Here is a 17,395-nt window from a genome sequence, read left to right as displayed (position 1 = left end):
AAAAAAAAAAAAAAAAAAAAAAAAAGCGGGAAGTACAGAGAAACAAAGGAAAAATGAACAATGGGTATGGCGATTTACGAACCTGGATGAATGGCCGAATTCTGTTTCTACCACAGCTTCAAGCTATGCTCGCACTTCTTCTCCGTCGCCTTCGCCTCCCCCGTTACCTTTTTCACCCAAATCTCGCACGATACTTTTGCCCTAATCGTCCATGTCTTCATCCAGTATAATTTCATCTTAATCGGAGCTCTCAAATCCACCTTCAATTTCACTTTCCCCTGCTTCTCTGAATCCTTCAATGCTTTCACAGCACTGCTCGACAATTTGATGCCAGATCCTTTAAGCTTTGCCGCCATAACCGTCACATTTCTCCACGGCTGATACAACGCCGGCAATGCGCCTTTGCACAACATTACATCCCCGAAATTGACGCTAATGTTGCTGTTTCTCTCGTAGTCGATTCCGATTTTTTTGTTAGGGTTTTCGGCTCGAACAGTGACGTTAAATTGGGGAGAAATTGAGGCGTTCGGCTTGATCTGCATTCCCTTGGTGGAGATGGCGAGAATGGAGTAGCGAGGAGAGAGAGGTTGGAGGATTAGGAAGAAGAGGCCGGAAACAATGGCGAAAAGGAGGAGGAGTACGGTGATGAGGAGGAGAATGGAGCAGAGAAATCGGCGGCAGAGGGAGGGGCGGGTGTTCCGGCGAGAGTAGAGATCGAAGCGGGTAGCATTTTCGGGAGGAGGAACTCGGTAGACTTGGTCCTTGGGAAGCTGGATGACGTAGGTGCCGGGAGGGGGGTTCTTGGGAGGGATAGCATCGCCGGAGTGTGCAGAAGCGGCATCGGAGTCAGTGGGGTGAACACGTTCGGCCATGGATGAACGCAGAGAGGTTGGAGAAGATGAGATAGATTTATCATAAATGGAAAGAGAGAAGCGGAAGCGCGTAGGGCAGGAAGAAGAAAAAGGAAAGAGGTGAGCTGCTCCGGCTACTCTGTTTTGTTTACTTCCATCTATTATTATTATTATTATTATTATTATTATCATCATTATTATTATTATTATTATTCTTATTATTATTATTATTATTTTAATTATGACGTGAAGTCGTGAATGCATCACCTATTTTTAAATAATTTCTGATATTTTTCTGTCCTTACTACTCTCCCTCCCTTTCTTTTCTTTTTTAAATAATTATTTATTTGACAACTTCAAAATTTTTTATTTTTTATTCCTTAAAATTAAGCACTACTTTTCCATATTTATTTCGTTTACTCTACTTTCTAATTAACGTACCAATTTCTTTTTTCTTTTTCACACATAAATTTAAATGTATTTATATTATTTTGATTTTTTTTTCTTTTTCTTTTTCACAAATAAGTTTAAATGTATTTATATTATTTTAATATATATTTTTTCTTCTCCTTTTTCACACATAAGTTTAAATGTTTTTTTTATTATTATTATTATCCTCTCGGTAAAAAATTAAGATTTTTCTTTACTGACTAAATGAAATAGAATAAAGATTCAATTTTTATCTCATGGTCAAATGAGGAATATTCTATTTTTCATCCCACCAAAAAATTCGATGGGTTATAATTTGACATTTAAAAAACAAAAAAAAATATAATAATAATGAAATAAATTATCAGAGACATGGACTTCCGATTTTAAATTTAATTATCTTTGAGATAATGATTCTCAACTTCTTAATAAAAGCATTGATCTATGATATTTAGTGCACTGATGCTTATTTTATATTAGTCAACATGGTTCAATAATTAATAATATTCTTGATAAAAAAAAATATAACTAAGAAGAATAGTTAATGAAATATGTAACATGTAACTACATTATTTCCTTGTACCATTTTACATAAGCTTATGTACGGAAAAGGCATCTTTTCCATCTGAAAAGAGGGATTTAAATTCATGTTTAGTTAGGTCGGGAGCTCTTTTTTATGTGAGTGTGGAGAAAAGTGGAACTTTTTGGAGCACATTTACACGAAACTTCGTTTCGTTGTAGGGGTGTGCTCGCAGCTTAATATTTTGACAACAGAGGAAACAAGACGAGACTAGAATTGCAGCGCCACCCGAAAGTTAAGCCAGAAACAAAATAACAGGTGATATTCATGTCCGCCACGAGAAGGCAGTTCGTTCAACTTCAAGTACACTATACGATTACGCTGCTAGTTTTCGACCAGGGAAATCAAAAGCCTCCTCTCCTTGCTGGGTTTATATATACTGAACAGGCAAGGTAAGGCAAGGCCGGCAGCACAAAATATAAAGACTTCAGGTTTTGTTAAGAAACTACACTCCCTACCAACACTCCCTACTAAATAAAAAGGTTCTCCCATCTATAGAGCAGCCTACCATCACCTGTGCAGTAGTAAGTCAGGACGCCACAAAACTAGACACTAATTTACGAGGGGACACCAGCAGTCCAGCCCTCTCAACAGAAGAACATGGAGTTGCAAACCTTCTCCTGCAACCTGGGTAGTTGGGGAACAGGAACTGCCCCAGCACTTGTCAACCCACCGTCACTCGACGTTGTCTCTGACGATTCGTCATACTTGATGAACTGGCCAATCTGAGTGGCCGCCAAGTGTGCATAGCAAACTGGGGCAACTGCACCAATGGGATAAGAACACAATATTAACGCTACGACTTTGTTTCGACTTCAACAATTCGGTATAATCAAACTCGAGCAATCTTAAATAATGGATTCCTTACCTACAGAAATAGCAGTAGTACTTCTTTGGTATCTGTACAGGTAAAAAAAACACAATTACAGAAACCATATTTATGAATCTGTGAATGAAGAATGCGATATTTATCACCATTAAATTTTACTTACACATAGGATAGAGAATGCACAAGTTCTTGCAGGTCATCTGCAGAAAAACCAACTTCATCTAACAGAACGTGATAATGAGTTGGCCTTGTAGTGCCCTGGAGGGATATACAGAGAGGAAATTAGCAATCAAACAAATAAACGAGCTGGCAGCAGGCTACGTTGGATTGAAACAAAACTTCAAACATGGTACTCACTATCATTCCAGCATGCGCACAGAGGTAGAAATCGTTGTTTCTTGGATGACAAATTTTGTTGTCAATAATGGTTCCTACACAATATTGTAAATGAGTAATTGTTTAGAGGTAGAACAATTGCAATTCACGCAATCAAAAGTCTAGAGGGATACCAGGAGGAACATTGTCAGGAGATCCAGACTGAAAGAACTTAGTATGATGGTTTTTCTGTGCAACAATCACCACAAACTTTGGAGACCAATTTTCATCGAGGAACTTGCAAGCCTATAAACATTTTATAGGAAAAAGAGTTGATTTGACTTCGAACTGAAGGGTACTAAAAGATATTCAGAATGATTTAATTAAGAGGTTCATAAAACCTGGATGATCTGATCTAATTCAACATTTAGAACTTGATTGAATTGGGATTCACTGACACCATCCCTACTCACAAACAAGTATAAAAGAAACTTCAGAAGCATGCATAATATAGCCATAAGCTGCGTTAACAAACGACACAATCTGATGTCTCAAACTTTAAATTTAGCTATTTGAAACTGCAACCCTCTATTACTGAACGCAATGTAGTATTCAGAGAAATACTTGCCTGAATATTATAATCTGGTCGGGCTTCCTTTTACCTGAACTAGTATAGAAGTCGAGTAGAAGCTCCCTGAAATTCAAAAGGGAAAGCAAACTTCTGAAGGCAGCAAACCACTAATCACAAGGAATATAGCTTCTTTTTTTTTTTTTTTTTGGGGGGGGAGGGGAATCTAGCAACCGTCGCTTAAAAGAGAAGATATCCGACCTCATTATGCCATCATCTTCAGTTTCAGAAATTCGTTTATACAGAGAATCTATCATCTCAACCTTCGGAGATTGAGTCCGAACAGCAGCTCGGTATCGAGAAATCAAGGGCCAATGCCTGGAGCTGACCACCTACAGAATGGGAAGAAACATTTTCAGTCATTCAAAAATTGTTGTCACAGATACCATCTTGAAGGCATGCCTAGCAAAAGAAAGACAATAAGGTAACATAATTAGCCTGAAATCAAGCAACTTACCGCAGCAATAGATGGGACATCCGACTGCCCTGGGGATCCATGTGAGACGTCCATTCCCAAGATAATTGTGGGGACCTTTGAAACCATAGGAATGGATGGAGAATGCTCAACTGCTAACAAGGAATTTAACCCACCAAGCTACAGAAGATAAGAGGATTTAGTCACAAAGATGCAACAGTTATCAGAAACTGGCCTAAGTTGAGGTAACTCGCATAAAGTGTGTACTTCGTTTGACACAAAGGTCACCACATAGAACTCAACAACAAAATAGAACAGTTATCAAAAACAGAATCTCCAGTATATAGCACTAACTCAACGCCAGTGCAAAAAGTGAACATACAAGACATAACGCCAATAAATCACACCCAAAAATACGCTAACCTTAGCATTGATTTTCAGAAGCACATTTGTGAGATATTGGTCATTTACTCGCATAGGAGCAATACACTGAGTAACTATGCCATACTCAGCAAGATTCTTCCTTTTCCAAGGACCTAAGAAACGCTAATATCATTGTCAACATCATCCATAAACAAGGTCATTTACTCGCATTAGTGAACTTTACCATAAAGATCAGAATTCTTTCTCTCAGGGAGTAGGCAAAGGAGGAATTGTGGTTGTCCAGGAAGTTTAGACTGAACTTCCTCAAACATCTTTTCAACTCTAACCATGGGTGGTGCACGTCTGAACTGTGGATTTTCTTCAAAAACATCAAATGGTTCTTCTATCGCCTACAAACCAAAAAGCTATTTCGATTAGTTGTTCGTTTAGTATTATTGGAATGAAGTATAAAAGATAACTTACAATGCCTTTCATATCACCACATTTGATAAGATCTCTAACAAGGCCACGTGTATCACAGCGTGCTGAAAAGTTTACAACAGCCCATCTCTCTATTTTGGTTGGTTGAGCTAATTTCTGAAATTCAACAACACTGTAAATCACAGCCCACAGAATTAGCAAGAAAACTAAATAATGAGGGAAATACCAACCTTGTTGTTGAAATTCCACCGGCCATTACGAGGAAAGAAATCTTCCCCATTGCCCACTTTCAGCTTCAAAATTAAGAAATTCATCAGAAAACTAATAAAATTAAGAGGTTAAGTAGATACAGAACAACTAGCTGAATAGACTACGATTCCAAAAGACAAATGCAAGTACTACCTTTGGGGCAGGTAGAACACGGCCTTCAACTTGAATGAAGTTTGAATTAATAGCAATGCCACATGACCGTAACATTGGTTCAGCATCATAATTGTTCTTTTTCAAAGACTGCATAGACCCGAATAATTCAGTCACAATATTAGGAATCAGTAGAAATAAAACTCAAATGTAGTTGAAGGAAGCCAAGACCCCTACATCAGATAAAACCCTCATCCTCTCTTGGGGCTTTTGCCTCGATTTCTCAACAAGTGAAGCTCTTTGAAATGTAGACAGTGCTTTTGTGTATCTCTGGAGGGAGACTAAGGAGCATAGCTTCACAAAGAAGAAAAAGGCATTCAATAGGAAGAAAAGCAATCACTAACGCTATGATCTTCAAGTTTGAGATGGAATAATAGCTCTACCTCAATAGGGATATAAGTGGGACGCTTAGGCTTCCCCACATTTATACATGGAAGATCTGATGAATATCGAAGTTCTATGTGCCGATGATTTACAAAATAATCATAAACAGTGATTTCAATGGAATCTTCAGCACTTCCACTTTTCTGTTTCAATGTAAACCTATACCATACGCCAAAAAAGAAACAAGACGATATTTAGGAGTCATTAGAAATACAATTCCGCTTTTATTTTCAAACCGCTTTCAGAAACTGTGATCATGCAAGAGAACTAACATTTTCGTGCACATCAAAATAATAAGAAAAAAATAGCAATTAAAAACCAATTATCCAAAAGCCTTTTTACAGAATTGTTGTTTTGAAAAAAGAAATGATGAGTGTTTAGGAATTATGTTCAACCACATAGAGTCATAAAATATAGTGAACACTAATGACATTACTTATTCACAATTCTAACTTAACATGATTTAGAAACGGCAACTAGGTAGCAGCAAGAAAAGAAAAGAAGTACATTTGGTCTTTGCATGGCTTTTCGCTTAATCCAGTTATCTTATATTCTGAATTTGATGGGCTGGCTCGAATCCTCAAATTCTTGAGTGTCCGTTTAGCCTGTTGTTTAAGATCTTACAAAAATATGTAAGGCAAAGTAAAAGAAGTAGCAAGGATAAAATCAATCGAACATTGGTCACCTTGGTCCAGTCAAGTGAGAAAGGATCTCTGACATTCTGGTTTGCAATTAAAAAGTCCACAACAGGACCTGGCTGTATAATCATAGTAGTGGAAACATCTGAAGGGAAAAGAATAATAGAATGAATTAGAATATTAATAAATTCAATAAAATATAAGAAAGGGTATGATGAGAAAGGCTTGCCAATATTTAAAGAGAGGCCACTCTGGGTTGTTCTAAAACTGGAGTGGAAGCCTCTGCAGCCCAGAACCCCTCCACCTACGCTAGTAAAACTTCTTGGATCATTATGGAAAAATGACTGTCTGACAAGTAGGCAACCTCTGCATCAAACCATGTTCTGTTAGAAAAAATATCAGAATAATCCTATAATCAGATGCAGCAGTAACAGTGTCTTTATTGAGAAAGAGAAACAAACAAAGATGAACTTACTGCTTAGATGCATTCTGCCGTAAAATGATGTCCAGCACCCTGATGGCCTCTTGGAAATTCTCAGATTCCTGTCCACGTAAAGCACTTGCAATAGCCTGCATTGGAATCTTAGCAGCAAAGCTAATTTCTACTTTAAATGACTTTGAGCGGTATGGTCGTTTCATCCTTTTGCGGTCTCCATCATTAGGACTTCCAGGACCTTCAGGACTACAGTTTCCATTGTTCCTGTAGGAATTAAAATACATTATATAGCAACAATCAAACAGGTTTGATTTGACAATCAATCATAAATAAGATCTCCATTATATTTATACCTGTTTGAAGAGACATCCTCGAGAACAACAGTAAATTCAAGTTTATTCCTCGGGAGAGGACCGACAGTGAATAAACTCTTCTCTCCATCATAAGCAAAATCCTTTCCAGCTAATTCACTATGATAAGTTTCATGTACCTTATCAATCACTTTTCTTCCTGCACCCTTGCCATCAACAGGACGACCATCTTCGTATGAAAGCGCAACCTGTAAATTGTAAATATTCTTTAAAATATGAACAAGATTATCATCAAACTATCTCCAGCATAAAATTATACGAGCTTTGAACAGTTACAGTGAGTTTGATCACAGTGGAACATAAATTGGTTTAAAGAAAGAGGGAAAATATAGAAAAAGGAACGTACACTGTAATGGAAAAAATGTCCTTCAATATTAGTGACATTAACTTTAAAATGATTTGTAAGCAGAGTTATCTTCTGGCCTTTGGAAGCAAGGCCACGTCGTGCAATTGGAACCCGAACAACCTTTTTCTTCAGTAACTCCGGAGGCTGCTCTAGTTCAGCTTGAACTGGAACAACATTAGGGGGAATAGGAGGTGGAGGCGGTAACGCACCATCAGCCCCATTTCCATCTGGCTCATTTGAACTCATCCTAAAGTAATTTAAATGACTAGTAAGACACATAATACATAATTACGGAACTATTTATAAGCTAATAAATATGTTGTCTATTTTTTCTATAATTCAAAACCAAGCTAGTAACAGCATTATATTGGAGTCCAAAAGGAATGCCAATTCTAAGTAGTGGTTTGAGGACAAATATTGAGCAGCTCAATTTAAACGGATTGAAACCCGACAATAAGCCAAACCAACTACCAACAGAAAATTCCAAATCTCCCATTCTTAATAGGGTGGATATAACAAAGAAATATACTGCACCAAGAACATTCAACGCTGTGGAAAGCCGAACACATAGACAATTGTAATTAACCATAGCAGCTAGTCCCCTCAAAAGGTCCAGAACAGGAAAACCATATGAAACCCTCATACGAACCAAGTAAGGTGAAATAACTTCTCAGAAGCACAATGCAGAACTCGCATGTCCAATTGACAGGCACATCAAGATAAGACACCATTCTTAGATATATTAATAATGACGTTTACGATAATGACATGCAGGGTTCAACTAAAAGCAGCAAAACGTAACGGTCATACCATTGAACGGCTCGAAAAACATTAAAAACTAGTCCGCATAGTTTCAAAATTAGATTAAAGAATCGTGTCTTGGACTAATGAAGTACAAATAAACACGACAGCTTAAACATACATCAACGCCAAAAATTTGCATATCCAACGAAGCGGAGCCAAAACATTAGGCAGTTGGTCCAACAAATAAATTAGAAAACAAAAGAACATCAAAAATCAGCATGCAAACACACATGCAAAAAACTTAAGCAAGCAAAGTCTACAGGATGGACGTCTAAATGATCCCCCAACACGTCAAAACAGAGAGACCAGAACTAGAAATGAGAAGAAATAACCACTATAAAAATAATAATAATAATAATAAATAATAAAAAACAATGTGATCAGAAAGGAAAAATCAAGCCGATTACCGAAAATGCATAAACAAGCGTGATCAGAAATAGAAAACTCAAGCCGTTCTTCAGACAACCGATTTTCAGTTCAAAATCAGGAGGAGGAGTAGAAAATACAGCAGAACACGACAAGACTCCCGACAACAACGAGAAGAAACGTTTCATAACGCTTTAAGAAGCCTTTAAGAAGGAAAACAAAATCAAAAGTAGATTGCAGGCCCGACAGTCAAGAGTAGCCGCATTCTCTCACAAAATAGAGAGAACGAAAAATATAACAGAGGACAAAAAAAAAATGACAAAAATCCATCAAAACACCATTAAAAGCATCAGAAACACAAAAAAAGAACGATGATGAAATCTGTACCTTGATCAGAGAGAAGATCGAAGCGAAGACGGAGAGTGTGAAAACCCTAGAAACTACAGCAACAACTTTACACACAGTTCTCCAGCCAAGTCAAACTGTTTCTACCTCTCTCTCTCTCTCTCTCTCTAACGCTCTCTCTCTCTCTCTCTCTAAATATGTAAATGAATACAGAGTGACGAAATCAGCTCCAACAACGACGTGCTTACATCCTTTCCTTTTATATAAAATCACACCTCACGAAATGGCTGAATCCCAACCGTTTCTCTTTTTCTTTTTAAAAATAAAAATCAAAGACGTGCCAAATCGACGGCCACGATTGCATTCAGTCAAGTGGCCCCCACGCGCGCTTTGTGTTCCTAAATTTCTCGGTTTTGCCGCGTGTAATAACCCACTCCTCCACTCAACTTTACCTTTTTGCCACCACTTAATTCGCAAAATGGCGGCTGTGTCCCATACCCTTACGTTTTGTGCTGCGTGGGTCCATGTGTTCCTAACCTATTGACACGTGTATTTTCGTTCGGGTATAAACAATTCATTTCGCATTAAATTATTATTTATTATATGAGGGCAATAATGTCCTAAATACGAGGGGTAGAAGAGTAATTATCAATGCTATTTCAAAAGTTCACTCTTAGAACCGTCTAGAACGGTAATAAATCCCTATTTATAATGGAAAAGAGAACGAAAATAATTTTTTTTAAATGGATTATTTATTACTATTATTACCGTAGTAATAAATGGTTGAATGGTTAACGATTATTGTGATATTGAAAATTAAAATTGTTATACATTATGTTTGTTCATCCTTATATCCTTATAATTGTATTTTTACTTGTATTTATTTATAGAAGGTTATTGATAATAATGCATTTGAAAATTAATCAAAAATAAATATCTATGTCTAGAAAATCCATACGATTTCAGTACGAAATTCGTAATATAAAATTAAATAGAAAATGTATAAAAAAAATGGTAATTGAGGAATTTGGATCGAAATAGAATTTCATTAACGAAATATTTAAAATTTAATCAACATAATCTGTAGAGACAGAAACATTAATAATTCATAATTAAAGATTTATTAATATGCTAAGAATTAATTTTGAAATATATAGTTTTTTGTTTTTTTTTTTTGTTTTTGTTTTCCTCTACTAGATTATAATTTTTATACAATTAAAAATTATTATAAAAGTAATTTTAAGAAAATCATCAAATTAAAAACATTACAATTTTATACTAAAATAGAAAAAAAAATCGTTAAATTGAGGGGCGACACCTGCCTCTCCTAGCCTCTCTATGTATCGACACCTAGTCTTACTTAGATTATTACTTTACCTTATAAATTCGATAAAGCAACTTCGTTCCTCGAGAAAGAAGATGAACTTGAGCAAATAGAACCTAATATATCCATACTTGTTCTCAAGAAATAAGATGAACTCAAACGAACGAAACCTAATATATCCACACTTGTTCTTACTTGAATTATCATTTTACCTCATAAACACGATAAAGCAACTTTGTTCTTCGAGAAAGAAGATGAACTCGAGCGAAGCAAACCTAATATATCCACACCTGTTCTTACTTGAATTATCATTTTACCTCATAAACTCGATAAAGCAACTTTGTTCCTCAAGAAAAAAAGATAGAACTCGAGCGAATGGAGCCAAAGATTTCTAAATTCACATCAGCACAACATGGCGCCAAAACAACAGGTACTACAATCATAATCAGCCAAAAAAAAATAAATTTTCTTATTATTCAATTCTCATAAGGCCTAACCAACAATATTTCTATTTTTTTTTTTTTTTCTTTTCTTGTTCTTCTTGCATATCCAAAATTTCTTTCCCCCTATTTACAACGTTACACAGTCCAGAGAAATACCAATGTGACTGACAGGCAACATGGGGATCTCTCTTCAAGCTTGCAGGCAGCACCAAAACAAAGGCAGATACCCCACACAACCTCATCTCAACTTCTAAGAAACCTCAGCAGCAGCCATAACAGAGGCATTCACTTGAATATTTAATGTACAAAGCCATTTTAGCCTCAAAACCAAACTTAGCTCCTCAATTCACCTATCAAGTTGTTAGAATTGTCTTCAAAATTGGAATATGTCGCCATGAAGGTTGATCACTTCACTCTTAATTCCCATCCTCTTTTGCAGTTGCTGACTTCTCTTTAGCACGGAAATCGTCCAAGCTACGGTATTCCTCCCTAAGTAACTTGTCTAGTTCTGGATGTTTCTTTAGGGGCTCTTTCTGATCTCGTTGCCTACGATAGTGGTGGAAAGCCCTGCAAGGTATACGGAATAGATGATTTGACCCAGTGGCAAACGATACTAAATATAATGTTAAGACAACCAGCTGAAATATAGAGAAGAACAGATTGAAAACTCAACTACTTCCGACCTACGGTCAGAAATTATGAGGCTTATACGAAAATAGAAAAGAAAAGATGCTCAAAACAATTAATATTGTCAAAGAAACAAGATGCTCGAACTGTTAGTGTTGGGCAGGAGCAGGTAAACTCGACCAAAAAAGGAATGTGTACAAGTTGAGATTATGTGAAATATCCTCCAATATTTTGGAGATACACGATCGTTTGGAGATATATACTCCAAGATTTTGGGATTTGGAGTTTGAAACCTAACCATTTACAACTCATGTTGTCTCCCAGGGCTGGCCTTGCCATGCAAAATCTCTTGGAACTTGGTGGAACTAAGCCATGAGCATAATGCAAGGAATGATACTCCAATATTTGTTGGTCAAGATGTATTTATATACATATATATGTGTGTGTGTGTGTGTGTGTGTGTGTCAAGATGTATTTATACATACATATGGTCTCTCTAAATGTCCAACCACAAAAAAATCTGAAGGAAGGGAAGAACACAAGGAGTGAAGGAGAAAGAATCTTTATAGTCGAGTCAAATAGCAATGAGACCGAGTTTATAGTTCAAGAATAAACAGGTTCAATTAGGTTCAGAAGTTCTATAGATGCTGATGCCTGCGCTTTTTCTTCTAATTATTTTCATGGCCTGATGGAGAGGTTTTTATAGATCTCCTTAAACTAAAATGTTAGGAATAGCCATCTTGTCTACCCCGTCATGTCCACTTTCTGTTTCTTAATGTATGTGTCTCTCTTTATCTATTGTTGTTTTAGTGAGATTTCCTAGAGAACGTTAATACAGCTGAAAGGTTGCAAAAATGGAATCCCTGAAGAAACAGTGGGACAATCGATCTTTCAATGCATATTTTAGCAGACACTTCGGGAACTCGTTGATGAAGTTCAATGTTTCATGCGCAAGCAATTGAGAGATCAATCAAAATAAAACAATCCACTTGCTTCAATCGATGAAAGCCATTAAAGTTCATGTGGGCAGAAGAATTTATTATAATACAGATAGAAGTTAGGAAGAGGTTTGATTTGGCCAACTTCCAGTGTTCTAAATGGTATTTACCCTAATGGTTTTTGTAACTATACCTCCTTTGTAAAGCTTGTTTTTATTTTTTATTTCTTTTAAAAAAGAAAATTCTCCGACAAAATGCCTTGGTCAATGTATATAAACTTACTTCAGTATGCTTATTCCCTTTTATTATAGAGGGCAGGGTGTTTTGAAGCTGTTGTTCAAAGCAAGGAGAGAACCAGACTTCGGCATCGACAATTCAAAGCTAACAAACAAACTATAACTAAGGCTTAAACCTGGCCTCCCTAAGAATTTTCGAAGATCCTCCTCTTGATTATGTATATGAGTGAAGTAATACAAATAAAAAAAAAAAAAAAATCTTATGGCTCGTGTTTTTAGGAATCTTGTTAGAGGTTTTGAAAAGAAAAACTTGTGTTCTGAATATTCTTCTCTCTACAAACTGTTCCAGCGTTCTTCAAGAACGGAAATATTCACAAAGATGTATTGACTATCCATCAGAGGTTGGCATTAGGTCATTTTTTCAAAGGGTGGTCAAATACGAGATGTGTATCATGATATGAACCTAAACACAGATTAAAGACGGCATCCCTTTGTTTATCGTTTGGCATCACTAAGACTGCCAAAAAAAATCTCAGTTTACTGTCTGCAGAATTTGTCATCAGTGCTAAGATCTAGTTATGATACATAAACATAAATAGATTAAAGCCGGCAGTAGGAAATTTAAATGCATCGAAAGGAACAGGAAATACATAAGAACTCACCAGTATTTCTCAAGGCCGTACAGATTTCCTTTCTGGAAGAACTCGAGTGTAAGCTGTTCAAAGTCCGCGTATAAATTCTCCCTAAATTCCTTTTCCAAACCATAGCTGATACCAGAAAATAAATAGTCAAACTTATAAAATGTTACCAGAAGATTTTGCTTCAGAATTCAACTTTTATTCATATAAAAAAAATGCGATTAAAAAACGTAAGCATTAAAGGCAAGACTCGTGCTGAAACTTCAGAAAGTGAAGATAGCACGTAAACAAGAAAACTCTAGAGGATGAATGCGGAAAAGGGAAGTATGATTAGTAGCCGGTACCTATAGAACCTGAAAAGGCATTCTATTCCATAATTATAGTTAGACGCAGCATCTTCCAGTGCATATTTTCGGAAGTCATTGTACATTGTAATGACAAACATGTCTCTTAGAAAATAAGACCAAAACCGATAAAGAGTATTCATTTCCTGCAGAAACAGATCACTTTAGAGGTAAATTTATATATAAAATGTACATGTAAAAGATTGACACTGTCAACTATGTAAAAATTTAAAATGTTGATTCCAAGAAGACAAACAAAAAGGTATACGTGGTTAAGACAGCATGAATAAGACATGAAAGAAGAGTAGATCTGAAAAGTACTTAATTAGATATAAGCCATGGGCTTTATCAAGGGCAAAACTTGTCCTCATTTCACCGAAGCAATGATTAAAAGAATGAAAGATCTTACACCAAATATAATTTATGTGCATGCTCATATAATCAGGAAGATTCAGCACTAAAGATTAAATACTCCAGAAGAATGGACTATAAATAAAATATAAGTAAAAGAAGCAATAATGAAATTTTCCGAGATGCAATAAATATGATGATAGGAAAGTATAGGAAGGCAATCCACCTCGCTGCAACCAATTCCCAACTTCTTTCTATCATTCAAGCACTTTTTGTAATATTTAAGGTACCTAAAATGAGAAAAATAGGAAGACTTCAAATTACAAGCTATCCTCATATCTGAGCAAAATATATAACATAAGTAAATGACTGTCTCACTTCTGCTGTTTAAAACCATTTTCTTCTAGAAGTTGATGACTGGGATGCTGAAATGGCGGAAAAGACTTGGGCAGGGAACCCACAGGTGGACTATTTGCAAGGAAATTTCCATGAGGAGAAACACTCAATTTCGATGGCCTGGAGCTGTAAATATAAGATCAAACTCTTATTAGCCCATCAAGTTGGGGGGAAACATTTGGAGTATGATTTCTTTGTATAGGAAACTGAAAAAAAGTAACTTTAGTCCTACAATTAACTTCCTTTTTCTCAAGAGCAGTGAGCGCGTATATTCCAACTAGCAGCAGGCATACTTTAGTAGAAAGAAAATCCATCATATTTTCTACGCACGAGAGCTTCTTCAGACTAACCTTGTGCTTTCAGGAGGAGTAGAACCAAAGAAAAAACCAACAGAATTGCTAGGTGGACTCTCTGCTACAATGCCAAGAGAGTTCCGACTGGTTCCATGATTTCTAAAGTTGCTGGAGAAAAAGCGCTGCTTATGTGATGATTGTTGTTTAGGGAAGGTTTTAGTTTGTTTCTTCCTGGGACTAGAATTTCCGATTTCATCCAAACCACAGTATCCAGCAGAATTTTCACTAGGTTTTGACCTTGCTGGTACTGAAGCATTGCTAGATAATCTTGAGGCTCCTTCCCTATTCTCTGAGTTGCATTTGCTCTTTTTACGATTAGATCGCTTTTTTTCCAGTACCTTTGCATGTAAAAAAAAAACTTTAACAATCATTAAAAAATGGGAGAAAGAATTCCATAAAAACAAAATAAGAGGGATGGTAGGTCCTCAACTTGCTCGTAGAAGTAAAGACCATCATTTATTGTTGAAGCAAGCTCTTTAGATATTGATTTTGATTCTTTGCCTCCACTTGTAGATCTCTTTTCGATGCCACTATTCTGCAAGGCAATTATGGAGCAAAAAAATTATTAAAAAAAAAAAAGAAATTTGAGATGCAACAACATTGGGAGGAATAGTCTCATAAAACACAAATATACACAAGCAGTATAATCCAGTTCAAAGTCCATATATCATAAATTCTTGGCTACCTTCGCAATCTTTTTTTCTTGGTTATTGGAAACATTTATTCTACCAAATAACGATGACAAGGCCCAATATCAGATTGAGGGGAGGGTAACTACGACCAACTAATACACTGATAGTTTCATTTCTACTTGAGTAAATATTTGTCTTCCAGAACACAAGATGCTAGGAAAATCCTCAGATTCAGAACAGTTGGCCACTAGAAAACTTTTCTTGATTTCTTACACTTTTCAGCAAGAATATTTGGATGAATGGTTGAATCAAGGTTCATATAACCACAGATAATATCAATATAAAAAAGTTACATGAATATTGTGATTTGATCTTCATCTAGTGTCCCTATAAAAAATAAAATTAATGTTATTAAATTGAGCATCAGTTGCTCGATAGGGAAGGAAATCATTTCCCTATTAACAGATACCTGGGTGACAATAATAAGTCTCTGGACATCTTGGTCATTAACAGCGATCTCGTCATCGTCTTCATCAATCCTTGGTGGATGATACAACAAAGAACAAAAAAAAATCAGAATCTAAAACCAGCTTAAACATCCTACAAATTGTTCACCATACCAATGGGTCCAATCCATTGTACACATTGGGAAGATATGCGTTTTAAGCAAAACGACCAAAAAACATGAGTGAATAGAGTCAAAACACAAAAGGCAACAAGTAGTTATCTCTCTATCAGCGTCTAATAGATAAGCAAAAGTCAATCACCAAAAGAGCCAAGAGAGTTTACAAAAAAGGACTGAGAATTGACCAAATATGAATTGTAATTACAAAAACTCAGGCACCAAATTGCAACAAAAGATTTAATGATAATAAGTCTCCAATAAACAAATTAGCAAGAATTTTTTTTATCATGCCAAACACCATTGTTGTGATCCAGGTGGATCATACTTGTACAATAAAATCTATATATCTATTTCATGCATGACAACAACATGATAGAGAGGAAAGATAGATGTATGGGGAATGAACGACTTGAGAGTTGATGGAAGCCATACAAGGAAGAAAAGAAGAAACTAGAGATGGAGAAGAAATCAAAGAATTTGTAAACCTGTGAAAGAGACAGATTTTAGATAGGAGTCTTTCATTAAAAAGGGTACAAAGGAAAACACAAAAGTCTTCCAAGCATCCAGAAAATTGTCAAAAAGCACTCAAATTGTGAAAGAATCAGAAATTGGATCAGTAACAAAAGTCCCTAGATTTGGGGGGGGGGGATGGAATCTTCATACAAAAGCTAGTACCATCTACAGAATTTACAAAAGAAAACTTTACCCTTTTAAAATCCCCTCTTTTTTCTTTCTAATTATTTCCAAAAGAAAGCTACACAAAAATTTGCACAAACCCTTGGGTTTTCCAACAAAGGATATCTTGAAGTGATTTTTTCTTTTTTTTTTCTGAGAAAGAGAATAAATTTCATCTATGATTGAAATCAAAGGAGATAAAAAATAAAAAAATAAAAAAATAAAAAAACTCTCATCCACCATTGGTGGATTACATAAAAGCTCTCCCATTAGGAACTAAGTTAGAAAGAATAAAAGCTCTAAAAGATTGTGACCCTTTACACCAATATCAAGCATTAAGAAAAACCCCAAGCTATCAAAGGATGACGATTTGTCATTGAAGATCCGAACATTCCCTTAAAGCCAAAAAGTCCAAAAGAAGGATGGAATGAAAGCAAGCCAAAGGGTCTTCATGTCACCCGTGATAGGATGTCCCACAGGCCACAAAAATGAAAGATATGAAATAACTTATGTCTTGCAGAACTAACCATAATCCACCCAAAACTCTCCAAAAGAGTGTTCCAGTATTGTTGAGCAAAATATCAAGTACTAAAGAAGGTGGTAATGAGACTCAGATTGAGCTTTGCACATAATACACCAAGAAGGAGAATATGTGGCAAAGGAAGAATTTGAATGAAGCTTTTGACCAAGAGAGACTAACAAATTGATATTCTTTGACCAAGTGACTAAGAACAATGAACAAACAAACGTAGATCAGTCTCCTCCCTCTTTATAATGACAGAACCTTTCTCTTTCTTCCTTTCTTCTTTTTTTTTTTTTTTTTTTTTTTTTTTTTTTTTTTTTTTTTTTTTT

General features: G+C 35.9%; 3 protein-coding genes across 4 annotated transcripts in view; all 3 read right to left on the bottom strand.

Moving 5' to 3' along the window:
* Positions 1-28: 28 nt before the first annotated feature.
* LOC111459598 (NDR1/HIN1-like protein 13) lies at positions 29-993 on the bottom strand. The gene has a single exon (XM_023102580.1). The coding sequence runs from the start codon at positions 870-872 to the stop codon at positions 108-110; it is 765 nt and encodes a 254-aa protein (XP_022958348.1). The 5' UTR covers positions 873-993; the 3' UTR covers positions 29-107.
* A 1,083-nt stretch (positions 994-2,076) lies between these two features.
* On the bottom strand, positions 2,077-9,184 carry LOC111459479 (protein argonaute 4-like). 2 transcript variants are annotated; one of them, XM_023102407.1, is made up of 23 exons: positions 9,004-9,184; positions 7,447-7,693; positions 7,083-7,288; positions 6,769-6,993; positions 6,523-6,659; positions 6,341-6,438; positions 6,163-6,260; positions 5,655-5,814; positions 5,449-5,565; positions 5,254-5,361; positions 5,082-5,144; positions 4,894-5,007; positions 4,655-4,820; positions 4,471-4,583; positions 4,090-4,227; positions 3,834-3,964; positions 3,633-3,698; positions 3,406-3,469; positions 3,199-3,310; positions 3,047-3,120; positions 2,853-2,947; positions 2,729-2,760; positions 2,448-2,623 (listed from the first exon to the last, which is right to left on the bottom strand). In XM_023102407.1, the coding sequence occupies exons 2-23, from the start codon at positions 7,690-7,692 to the stop codon at positions 2,448-2,450; spliced, it is 2,739 nt and encodes a 912-aa protein (XP_022958175.1). In that variant the 5' UTR covers position 7,693; positions 9,004-9,184. The 2 variants fall into 2 exon arrangements, with proteins under 2 accessions (XP_022958174.1, XP_022958175.1); XM_023102406.1 differs by lacking the exon at positions 9,004-9,184 and having other exon boundaries at positions 2,077-2,623; positions 7,447-7,692.
* A 1,543-nt stretch (positions 9,185-10,727) lies between these two features.
* LOC111459403 (la-related protein 1A) overlaps positions 10,728-17,395 on the bottom strand; it is a 12,755-nt gene continuing 6,087 nt past the window's right edge. The window contains exons 8-15 of the mRNA XM_023102288.1: positions 15,713-15,782; positions 15,042-15,146; positions 14,609-14,949; positions 14,241-14,384; positions 14,089-14,152; positions 13,512-13,657; positions 13,192-13,296; positions 10,728-11,295 (exon numbers count right to left, since the gene is read on the bottom strand). Coding sequence (XP_022958056.1) covers positions 11,145-11,295; positions 13,192-13,296; positions 13,512-13,657; positions 14,089-14,152; positions 14,241-14,384; positions 14,609-14,949; positions 15,042-15,146; positions 15,713-15,782 — 1,126 coding nt within the window. The 3' untranslated portion in view covers positions 10,728-11,144. The remainder of the gene's footprint in view (positions 11,296-13,191; positions 13,297-13,511; positions 13,658-14,088; positions 14,153-14,240; positions 14,385-14,608; positions 14,950-15,041; positions 15,147-15,712; positions 15,783-17,395) is intronic.

Source organism: Cucurbita moschata, unplaced genomic scaffold, assembly GCF_002738365.1.
Source record: "Cucurbita moschata cultivar Rifu unplaced genomic scaffold, Cmos_1.0 Cmo_Scf00022, whole genome shotgun sequence".
NCBI lineage: Eukaryota > Viridiplantae > Streptophyta > Magnoliopsida > Cucurbitales > Cucurbitaceae > Cucurbita > Cucurbita moschata.
The sequence above is the reverse complement of the archived record's forward strand: the minus strand, read 5'-3'. Positions and strand labels throughout refer to the sequence as shown.

What these genes read in the sequence shown, in the direction of transcription:
- LOC111459479 (XM_023102407.1), bottom strand. Translation starts at nt 7,692, where the DNA reads ATGAGTTCAAATGAGCCAGATGGAAATGGGGCTGATGGTGCGTTACCG. An exon ending in CCACTTATATCCCTATTGAG is followed by an intron (nt 5,566 to 5,654) that starts GTAGAGCTATTA and finishes TTCTTTGTGAAG; the next exon opens with CTATGCTCCTTAGTCTCCCT. An exon ending in GGTGGAATTTCAACAACAAG is followed by an intron (nt 5,008 to 5,081) that starts GTTGGTATTTCC and finishes GTTGAATTTCAG; the next exon opens with AAATTAGCTCAACCAACCAA.
- LOC111459598 (XM_023102580.1), bottom strand. Translation starts at nt 872, where the DNA reads ATGGCCGAACGTGTTCACCCCACTGACTCCGATGCCGCTTCTGCACAC.